The sequence below is a fragment of the Diadema antillarum genome, unplaced genomic scaffold (genome assembly GCF_040938485.1).
Source record: "Diadema antillarum isolate AM-2024a unplaced genomic scaffold, OU_Dant_1.0 seq00001041_RagTag, whole genome shotgun sequence".
In the NCBI taxonomy this organism is placed as follows: Eukaryota; Metazoa; Echinodermata; class Echinoidea; order Diadematoida; family Diadematidae; genus Diadema; species Diadema antillarum.
The window spans coordinates 1255001-1267067 of NW_027271872.1; the positions used below are offsets into that span (position 1 = coordinate 1255001).

The 12067-nt window shown below is 37.8% G+C and overlaps 1 protein-coding gene across 1 annotated transcript in view; it reads right to left on the minus strand.

Moving 5' to 3' along the window:
* The window catches only part of LOC139742980 (unconventional myosin-XVI-like), a 215402-nt gene that overhangs the window by 99593 nt on the left and 103742 nt on the right, over positions 1–12067 (minus strand). Inside the window, exons 12-23 of the mRNA XM_071653486.1 lie at positions 11174–11467; positions 8985–9099; positions 7826–7973; positions 7462–7564; positions 6687–6876; positions 5864–6075; positions 4830–4979; positions 3877–4047; positions 3453–3528; positions 2319–2488; positions 1548–1553; positions 88–162 (exon numbers count right to left, since the gene is read on the minus strand). Coding sequence (XP_071509587.1) covers positions 88–162; positions 1548–1553; positions 2319–2488; positions 3453–3528; positions 3877–4047; positions 4830–4979; positions 5864–6075; positions 6687–6876; positions 7462–7564; positions 7826–7973; positions 8985–9099; positions 11174–11467 — 1710 coding nt within the window. The remainder of the gene's footprint in view (positions 1–87; positions 163–1547; positions 1554–2318; positions 2489–3452; positions 3529–3876; positions 4048–4829; positions 4980–5863; positions 6076–6686; positions 6877–7461; positions 7565–7825; positions 7974–8984; positions 9100–11173; positions 11468–12067) is intronic.

A 12067-nucleotide genomic window follows, 5' to 3' on the forward strand; every position in this document is an offset into this window, starting at 1 on the left:
AGAAAAGAATTTTCTCCTCCAAATGATGATTTATGTACAAATATTTAACAGTCACAATAATATCAAAAGGAAATGGGAAGTACGTACCTTGAAATGAAAGAGTACTGTAGCTGGCCCTTTGCGCTCTGTTCCTATGACTGGCCGCTCAACCTTGCCACGTTTCTGAAACGACAATTGTGATGAATACTGTGATTCAACAACTTGGAAAGCTTTTCATTTGTAGCTACATGTACAAGGCACACAGTAGAGTAACATCATTCAAGATACAAGTCCTGAACAAAACAATAATATCACTCTGTTGTGATTGAGATGTTTGAATGAACCTATACACAGGGTGAGCTTTTCAATGGCAAATAATGAAGAATAATCACAATTTCAGTAGTCTTTCTTCATAGTTAATGAAGACAGTCCACTTCTAAGTTCTTGTTATAACTGGTGTTGTTTTTCAATCAAAATCATCAACAATTCCTTTTCGAAAATGAAATGTTAGTCAAGGCATACTTGAAGAGTCAAGAATTCCTGCACACTCTTTCAATTAATCCTTTTCACACAGGAAATTATATTCAATAATATGATCACATCTTTGCACACTATTTCACAACTGAAAGTTAGAAAACCTCCAATTACATATAATGCTATAGTATTTACATTGCACAAAATAAAAAAGCAAAGAAAATATAGACAAATAAAAAGAAGCGAGAAGAATGGAAAAAAAGTGGAAAAGATAAAAAAAGAACAAAAACAAAGACAAACAAGAGCCGAGGTTCACACATCTGATGATAATGGATGACTAGAGGATAAAATTAAAGAAAAAGAAAAGGAAATATTCCTGAAAAAGTGGACAAGGAAAGGGCAACAATGACCAAAAACAACATGCACTTTAGAAACATGCATGACAGTGCTAAACCTTGCATTTTGCCACCACATTACCCATATCCCATTTTTATATTTTTGTTTCTGATAGGTATCTAACACAAGCTTTAGGAGTGACCAAAGTAACCTTTGTCTGTCAGTGACGGTAAATGTCTGCTGGGCTTCAATCTCTCCTCGCATTCGACGCACTTCAGCACCCGCGTGAAGTTACGTAAATCGCACCTCGTGAATCACATCCTTCTCATAAAATAAAGTAATTAAACAAAATACCACCAACAGGCACAAAAAATAACACCGAGCACCGACTGTTTTGGGGCAGAAAAAGGTTACCACTCCTGCATTTCATTCCAAATATAGTAACAGTCTCGACTCTCTCTCCTCCCAAACTCTTTTGCAAGGATCTCTAAATCATCCTCAAAAACTTCCTGCTCTCGGTCACAACACTTCCTTTAACCCACCGCAGACTAGTCCCAAGTATATTCGGGCAGGTGTCTATGGGAAATGCGTGTTGTAGCAAAATCAGCCAGTCCTCAGTGGGTTAAAGAAAGGGGGGAAGACTCTTAAGATTCTTGTTTTCAGAGCACGGACTGGAAACTAATTGAAGTTGGCAGTTTCCTGCTCAGTAGAGTTCAAGCAATATCCTACGATTCTCACTCTCATATTTCATAATTTACTTGCAGCTGCAACAACTACAACACGCTGTCATTATTAATGCTGTCCCACTTTTAAACAGATTTTTGGAAAATGATGCCGCTTGGTTTATCCACGATGAACAAATGTGGAAGAAAGAGGGCGGCAACTGTAAGTAAGTTTGCTGTCAAAGTACTGCATATACCGGTAATATAATTAATCAACTCTCATGGCTTACATACCGCCCCCCCCCCAAAAAAAAAAACAACAACAACAACAACAACAACTATTCAGGAAAAAAGTCATAGGTTAAATGCATACCACTGTAATTATCTCACTCTTTTGATCACAAAATGCTCCAAAACAACTCATTATCCTGTCAAACTGCATCAGCTACACATTGAAGTTTCTTGGTAGACCACATTTTTGATATATTGCACGAAAATTCCAAAAGGTTGAAGATGAATTTTGAGCTATGTTTTGCCTTTTCAGACCCAATAGTATGAGGATAACATGGAGTGGGCAGGCTGGCCTGGGTCGGCTATATTCGAGGATCCAAGAAATAAATTGTATACAGCTTTATCACTGATCTCCGTGTAAGTACACACACAGCCAAAGAAACTCAACTGGAGTCAACCAATAGACCCTACCGATGAGCCTATGCTTTGATGCACATATTCGCTGACCGATGCTATTCTTGGTATTCATATGTACCCTAATGGGCAGCGAATGAATAGGGACACCCATGAATCCCTACACTACAGGGTCTTTAACAGTCCTATACGCCAGAAATACAAAAGCTGTCTGATAATTACCCTGCTCTCCTTCCCAGAGAACTTCTGCTTCCGGAAGAAGGCGAAGGCGTCCTTGGAGTTCTTGATAGAGCGGGAACGGCGGGACTGTCGTTGGCGGGCGCTGGGAGCGAGGGATCCCGTCCTCGTCAGGCGGTTCTGGAACATCTCCCGAATCAGGGGCTTGTTGCTTGCTATGCCCATTAAAAAAGTGGAATCAGAAACACTCACTTAGAAACACTGATTATAAGTTTATACAGCACTTAATTTTAAAGGGAAGATTCATGTAAACCATCACCTGGGATAGATCTGGATTTTAAATGTAATCTCATATCTATATCTTACTTTTACCTTGTTTTTGTCTGCACTTTGTCTAAATTGGAGAATGAAGACTAGCCAAGAATTTTATAGTCTTCTCTGCTCAAAGCATACCTTTAGAGTTGCTTACAGACCTATCATATGCCAAACAAATGTGCATGGTATTGGTACAGAATTCAGATTAACTAAATCATAATTTAATCCTGCTTTTCATGTGTTCAAATAGTCATCCTTTAAACTTCTGTCCCTATGCTATACAAAGACACTGCTGCCAAACACTGGCAAGAACTATAAAGATTTCAACTACATTTTTTCAACTACATTTTATTCTATTGACATTGTCTATGTACAGCTCAATTTTTCCATTAATGGTCTTTTTTGTTTGAAAATCACAGTTCAGATTAGCATCCTTTAAGAATTCTTTTCTCTTAAAGGGATGGAATAATTTTGGTTCAGATGGGGCTTCAGGGTTCCAACTTTTTTCTAGTGAGATGATGAGAAACCTCTTATGAAATGTGATGAAAGAACATACAATTTTATGATGAAGCCAAAGTTTATTTGATGAAAACTTGGTTTTTGAAAAAGCTGAGGTATCCATAAACAAATAAGTCCTAGTGAAAGGTAGGTATCATTTTTTATCATGATCACTTTGTTTTACTTTGTTTTTGAATATCTCAGTCATTTTAAAACTAATTATCATCAAATAAACTTTGAAATCCTCTTAGAATTGAATGATCTGTCACATTTTATAGGTGGTTTCTATTCATCTCTTAAAAAGTTAAAATCTGAATCCCCATCTCAACCATACCTCAAACTAAATCTCATATGATAGACACTCACTTTTCATAGTGAACATAACAGACTTGGCCAATGTGTCTCTGTTCTTTTCCAGGAACCCTGCCACACTGTAGCACACCTACAAAAGAAGAAAGATAAAAGACAAAAAGAATCAATTGACGTGAATAAGGGTAATTGATAATTTTCTCACTTCTAATTCAGTTGCCTTTTGAAATTGGAATTGAGTATTGATATGATTGATGCAAGACTTTGCACGGAAACATACAAGAAATGCTCAGTTTAGGGGAAAGTGTACTCCAATGTCTTTTATCAATCATACCAGTACTCCAGCAGTGATTGATAGATGATGTCATCAACATAATTAATGAAATTGCTATTACATTTCAAATAAAAATATAACCATAGCAGGACCCACGAGGAAGAAAAGAAAAAGAAGAAAACTGCCATCCTGTCTATTAATGCTCACCATGCCGGCATAATGCAGGACGGAGAAAGTCATTCCCAGGTCCTTCGGGGTGAAGTAGATATTCTTGGCCCTGGAACCTGGGCCAGAGTGGAGCTTGGTGGCCAGGCTCTTGTTGGTACCCCGCGGAAAGTGGCTCTCCTCATCAATCATGGCTGTGATGCCCAGATGTTTCTAGAAAAAAAAGGAAAGAAAAAAAAAGAGAAGGAATGAATGTACACAGAAAAGAACTTTTCACAGTGTGGAATATAACTCAAAAAGGTAAAAACTAAGAAGTACAAATATATTGTTGAAATAAAAATGTAATATAGAAGAAAAAGAAGGGAAACAGATGCCGAAAATGTAGCTTTTTAGCACTGAGCATTAATGTGGAGCATTAGAGAGACAATTTAAAAGAATACTATAAAGGCATCAGAACAGTCAAGTTCGCGTGTACATTGTGTCCATGATGACAATCATAGCACATTACAGTTCAATTCAATTATTCTACATTTTACTTTTATGGAGATGGTGGAGTCAATGAAATATTGACCTAGTGGAAAAACATTGGACAAAGTTAAAGCAAACATTTCTATTAACCCCAGTCCAGGATATTCAAGAAAGATCCTAATTGTGTTATATGGAATCTACGGTTGTAACGGCAAAAAATATGTCACTCATAAAACACCTACAGAGCAGTTCAACAAACACAGCATATCCAACAAGCAAGGTAAACTGGTTTATTAAGTTTCTATTTGTGTCAGGAATATCGGATGATTGTTGCCTACAAACAATTAAAATGGCAAAGTCATTTAAACATCATCATCTCTCTCCCCCTTCCCCTCCTATGTTTATACCAACATGATTCATATTATATCTTTCATTCCGAGGGACATCATCTACTTTGGATCCAGTAAAGAAGACTTTCCCACAAGAAGTGAATTGTGGGTGTGGTCAACTCATCTATACAATTGTACCTCTAGGAAGACATCCAGGACCGGCTGGTTGCTGGTGAAGTTGACCCGGCTGAGAGTGATGCCCTCCTGCTCGCACTCCTCCTGCTCGTTCTGGAAGATGTGCTCGTTGAAGTACTGCTGCAGCTGTTCGTTGGCCAGGTTGATGCAGAGCTGTATGGGTGGTGGGGGGGAGCAAGAAGACGGAATGAAATCTTATCTTGCTGTAAAGGTTACATGACTATATAGGTCTCTCAAAAGATCTTGCAAGTGAATCTCCAACACTTCTGCAATTCACTAATACTGTTTTGTATGAATATACTTGTCTACATACAGTAAATGAGCTTACCTGACCTGCTGTGAATGTTAATAACCTGTTGAGGACGGGCTGATTTTACTACAACACGCATTTCCCATGGACACTTGCCCGAGTATACTCGGGACTCGTCTTCAACAGGTTAATAAACTGGTGATGTCTTTCATTCAAATACCAGACTTATCTCACAAAATCTAAACAATAAATATTATCTAAATTTGAATTCTTGTTGAGAGTGATGAGGTATTAATTTTTGCAGGACAGAACGTGAGAACTATGGGAGTACATAGAAGGAAAATAATGCTTAATCATAAAAGACTTACTGGTAACATATTTCACTCACTATACTAAACTGTCTCTATCTCAAAAAAAAAAGAGAAATAAATTTAAATCAATCCTCTGACAAATAAATACAAATTAAGAAATTTGGATGCAAATCTCTGCTGCAAAGTGATATGCCAGCCCATTAATTTGATGACTCTGTAATGTTGTATAACTAATCAGTAAATTTATCATACATCAAGCATCCCACTTTTCAAGAAATTGACTGTTTAAATAACTGTAAATGAAGAACACAGTTGAACTCCAAAATAATGTATGCAACATAAAAGCAAGCAGCCTTTTTTTTCTTTCTTTTTACTTTTTCTTTTTCTTTTCAAAGACTACACTGGATTCAAGGATTCATCCAGCAAGCTCTCTCATCTCGAAATTAATATACCATATCTTGCGGTTTTAACCTCACCTGCTCAAAGCTGTTCTTGACGAAGTTCTCGAACCCGAAGATGTCGAGGACGCCGATCTCCAGGATGGACTCGGGGTCGACCTCCAGGGGTTCGAGGAGCTGGTTGATGTTGTTGACCACCCAGCTGAAGAGTCGACTGTAGAGGGCCTTGGTCAGGGCATCCCGGCAGTCCGAGGCCTGGACCGGTGTGCGGTACTTGGTGATGGACTCACCTGGGGGAGGGTAATATTTAAGAAATTTAAAGAGAAGCATTGTAATAATGAGAAGGGTAATATAATACTGCTGTACAGAACTTCCACATTTATAAAAAAACTTATTCAGATCAAACTGCAAAACTGAAAAGAGATCAGATTGCTGTTACAAAAGACCACAAAGAATTGTGCTGAACATCAACTAAGACATAATTTACAGCAGATAATGGTATGGGAACCTCAAAGGCGAACAAATGTTCTTCACTAAGGGGGTAAGGACCAAATACATTCCAGATGAATCCTTCCTTCGTAAAACAAGCATGGAATTCATCTCATCTTTTCCAAATAGCATAACATTTGATTGTAAAATCACTCTATTGTACATTGTAATGCATAACATCTATAAAAGTAACTTGTAGCAGGGGTAGATCCAGGAATTCCATAAAGGGGGTTGCAAACAATATTTCTGGTGCTACTTCCGGGTTTCATCTCATTTTTATTCTTTTTATTTCTTCTGTTTTAACAACAAATAAAGAGGGGATGTGCGCCCGGTGTGCCCCCCTCTGGATCTGCCACTGTGTAAAATTCTTCGGGATCTTGCATTTGAAGCAGATGATCGTGGGGATACTAACCCCTGGTGTAGGTCGTCTCTGACAAGATGGCCCCCACAATCTCATCCCCAGGAATATGTAGCAGCTCCCCGGCCTTCTCCGCTGCCTCGGGGTTGGTCAGGACCGCCGCCTCTGAATTCTCTTGGCAGGTGAAGTTGAGGTCGCCTAGCAACAGGATGGATGCCAGCACGCTGAACAGGCTCTCTTCATCCTAAATGGTAGAGAACAGATTCCTCTTTTTCTAAGTGTCAAGAATAATTAACCCAATCAGTATACCATGTATTCTGTTTGTTAAAATCCATTTATGAATATGCCTACAAATTGTACTGCTTCATATCCTTTTGCATTAGCAATAAATATGTAACACTAATACATTCATCATAATCAATAATCAATCTTAGTTCTATGATTTGATATTTCATCGACATCTACAGCAAGTATTGATAAAAGTTCGTGAAACACATCCAATTGTTGCATCTATCTGTGACAGTTTCGCAACAAGCTGTTATCTTTCTCTAACGATGGCTAATCGGCGACTGATGTTTTGCCGCCAATCCGAAAGCAATCACCCAGGTGTGACATCCAGGTAATATAGTGCCATTGTAAATGTCAGGCAGTATATGCCCCCCCCCCCCAATCCCAGTTCATGTTGTCGGGGGTTCTCTCTATCCAGATGACCTCTCTGATTGGATGGGATTAGAGAACTTTTAATCCATATTCATCAACCATCTTTATGAATTTACTTCGCAAATCTACGGTAAGCTTTTCTTAGAAGAGCACAAAACAGTTGACTGACCTCGGTGGAGAACCCAATGAGTCGCAGGCAATCCCTGACAGCCTGGAACTTGGCCTCTTGTCCTCCCTCCGGTTGGGTAGGGGAAGCCCCCGCCCTCATGTACCTGTCATTAGGTGGCAAGAATTAACATACTTATTATGCATACAGTCTCATTTGCATACATAAATAAACATACACATACATCTCAATGCCCTTGTAACTACATCAAGGAAACAGAACCAATGCATATAGTGTAGACAAGAACATTCGGGTGCATTTGAATTTCATGAATCTTGGCTCTCCCAAAATTCATGAAATTAAGATGTGTGTGTACATTTCTGGTTTACCAGTGATGAAGGGGGACAGCATCCCAAAAATGCCTTACCGGTGGTGCATTGGTGTCTGGAGACCATAGTACTCTTTCTCCTCAGCACTCAGTCCATCAAAGAGCAGGTAGAAGATGTGGAAGTTCCTCTCCCCGTCGCCATGGGTTACCACACGAGACTTCTCGAGGAGGTACTCAGAGAGATGCGCTGGTGATGAAAATGACAGGAAGGATTTCATTTTTTAAAGTTGGAACAGTGTCAAAGTGCCAATTCATAAATGAATGAAAGAAAAAAATATATATAAACACACACATATATTATATATATATATATATATATATATATACCACAGGTTATCCTGTGTTCTTCTTTAACACGCCTCTTTGGTTTTCCATTTGAAGGGAATGACAGCATCACAGACAAAGGTATTCTACACTTGAATCAGGAAAAGACAGATCTAATTCATACATTGCACAATGGTCATGTAATGGAAATGAATTCTTAAAAGGATAGATCACAACTTTCATAGTTTACCATTGATCTATTCTAGAGTTTAAACCCTAGATTCAAAATCAATCTTCCCTACAGCATGGACAGAATGAAAAAAAAAATGGACAGAATGAGAATGATAATACCCTTTATTTGTACTGCACATACACATACGACTATAAAAATATCTGGGCACTCAAACCAACTGTAGCTGTTATCAAATAGAGGGAGCCCTTTCACTCTCCCATCAAATGAATTGCATGAGATCATTCTGTTTGACACTTTGAGATTATTGTTGGCTGATAGCACATAGAGGGAGCTATAACTATCCAATGATTATCACAACTGCCTGAGACACTTTATGGTATACATTTACATTCTATGAGATGCATAATGCCCATCATAACTGGGATCCTGTGTATCCAAATAACAAATCTTTAGCATGTGTTTACAAAAAATGGAAAAATAAATAAATGAATGAAAATGAATGAAATCATAATTGCTTCTTGTTGGTTAATGCCACACAACACCTACCATTATCTCAGACACTTTAAAGTCGATCTACAATTCACGATGAAGAAAATACACTCCTCCTTTTTTTTACTTGTCATATTTTGATTGCTTGGTTGCTTGATTTTATTTTATTAATTGATTGATTGTTCCATATTTGGAATATGGAAATCAAAGAGATGTGAATAAAAGGTGTCAATAGAACAAGGGTTCACTCACCACCAACAACATTGCCTGCTAGAGAGAACTTAAGTTGCAAGTATTTGCCAAACCGACTCGAATTGTCATTCATCACTGTCCGAGCATTTCCAAAACACTCCAGTAATGGGTTGACCTGATGGGGAAAAAAAAACCACAACAATTTGAAACTTTCCTATGATATGAGATACATTCATGATTAACTCTCACTCACAAGATTTTCATTTCAAACTTCCTGTCATATACTCATAGCTGAAAATCATTCGCATTTTTGTTCTCCTTTTTAGTTATTAATGCAAATACATGTACTTCAATCTAACACAAACTTCCTCATGAAAAATGAAAAAATAAAATATGAAAGATAGCAACAATATTACATCAAAATACAGAGTTTCAACATTCACTGAGTAAAATTCATGAACCAGATATGCTAACTTTAAGGGTAGCAATGCAGTATTCTGAAGGAGTGAAAAGGCATTTCATTTTTATTTTTTTAATTTTTTTTGTGGAAAAGCAATATTTTTCCCTTTCTGCAATGGACATGTTTATTTATGCAATTTGGGAAACAGTATTTTCCATGAATACTGAAGTAATTTCGGAAAAAAAAACAGGACAAAATGCTACAAAAAACTAACAGTTGGCATCTTTGATTAAGACGTGACTACACTTTGTGTGATGTCACACAAATTACAAATGAGAATTGGAATCTCCAATCTTAGTTCCATGCTACAATCAACAATAAGAGGAAATATGAACATGCCGTCAATCCCTCGTTTGAGGCGAGACCCCACTTCCACGAAGCTGATGGGGTGCTATACCTCGCTAAAGATTTTTCGTTTGGGAGTTGGGAGTCGAAGTATTTGTCCATTGCAAATTAACTTTCTGCTCAGGCGTGACAAACCTGGAGGCCAAGCCAGGGTTTAATGACTCCAGCAGCTGTCGTATTATGTAAGAGCATGGTAAGGATATCTGCCTGTGGCAGACCATTCAAAGTGAACTCAATTTGCTCTATCCTTTCTAAAGTTTTCAATTTTATATTCTATTGAGAAATTCTATGGTCATCCATTTCACATTTCGAACGAAAAAAATTGACCCGTAAATAACGAAAATACAGGAATAAGGAGAGTATTCCCAGTTTGCCGGTGCTGACAATGTGTAATGCACACGTACACACACACGCACCATGGAGCTACATAGCCCATGCCAAAACCAAAACAATCTCCTCCTCTCGCGGTGCCCCCGTAATCTAAAGTACCAAGAAGTCAAATTTTCAAAAAAATTATCATTTATGCTAAATTATGCTAATTTATGCATCATGATGCATGAAATCAGACAATTTGGTATAAATCACTGAATAAAGCTCAAAATGGGCACATTTTTTGTGAAAATATTCTTTTTAGTGTCTTGAGCAAATATAAGGACAAAAAATTATGCCATCAGAAAAAATTTCTTAAGTATTTTATTGTTTTTTGAATTTCTTATGTATTTCATTGTTTTTTCGAGTTTATGTTTTTCATTGTTTTTTTGATGAAACTTGTCCACGACATTGTTCCGAACAAGAAAATATGTTATTAATTGATTTTAATCAATAAAACCTCAAAATAATCATGCTTTTATGAAATTTGTCTGTTAGCACAGTTTGCATTGAAATTGTACGCAAATTCTCGTTTTTGAGCAATTTTTGGTCCGACATGCACGTACATATTTATGCACAACTTCGGAACCGCGCACCCGAGCATCGCAAATTTGGTGTCAAAAGATGCGGGAGACTCAAAAGAAAAAAGTCATGAAACGTGGCAGCAATAGCTTTTCGCGTTAGCGATATATCGCGCGGAACGTCGAGGGGGGGCCTCGAGGCCCCCCCCCCCCCCCCGGCCTAGTCAGGATTAAACTTCATTTGATGAAAATCGGTTATGAAATGGCTGAGATATCCAAAAACAAAGTAAAACAAAGCAATCCTAATGAAAGATGGGTCCCACCTTTTATTAGGATCGCTTTGTTGGGGATATCTCAGCCATTTCAAATCCAATATTCATCAAATAAACTCTGAATTCCTTTTAGAATCATAAACTGTTTCAAATTTTGTTACAGGTTTCTCATTATCTCAAAAAAATCAAAATAAAAAAAGTTGGAAACCTCAGATGAAACTGTACCATCCCTTTAACCGCAGTAATGGGAAGAGGAAAAAGTTAATTGTCAACGATGATTACTTGTTCAATTTTTTCGTTGAGCAGATTCTCACAACTGTTGGCTCTACTGAGGAGATGTTGCACAAAGTACTTGCACGACTCCGTCTTCCCCGCCCCGCTCTCCCCGCTGATGATGCAGCACTGCGACCGGCGCTCCCGCAGCAGCGACTGGAAGGCGCGGTCCGCCACGGCGAAGATGTGGGGCGTCAGGGAGGACCGGTCCAGGAGGTCGTCGTACTGCTGCGACGACTTGCGCGAGTAAATTGGCAGCTCCTTGAACGGGTTCACGGCCACCAAGATGTCCCCTACGTAGGTCTGATTGGGTTAAAAAAAAAAAGTTTTCATGATTTCCACTGATATCGATGGTCCATGAGCAAACTGCAGTTACTGTATAAATGTACTGCATGTCTTAACTGATATTTCAAAGGTGCACTGTAAGACAACATTGCCACATTGTACATCAGTAGTGATTTGTTAGAAATATATGAAGAGTTTTAATGCAAAATGAGCTAAGCGTCATTTTTAAACATTCCAAAGTAAGTCCATCATCAGATAGAGCATATCTAAACCATTCCAGTAATACTTCACTTGTAGCATAACAAAGAATATTCTGGAAGTTATGATTGAAAATATCCTGTATTTTCTTCTCATTTTCTTTCATTATAAGCAGCTTTAATCACAAATATCTCAACTTAAGAAGAATGGAGTTAGCCCGTTTTGTGATAAAACTCTTCATATATATACATATATATCTATATCTATATATATATATATATATATATATATATATATATAATGATTATATCATACATATCAAAGTATTTACATTTGGTCTTTATAGATTCACTGAGGTCTCGTAAGTGACAAATGAAACACTTTTTCCTCATAACTATGAAATACATTACAGCATTTTGG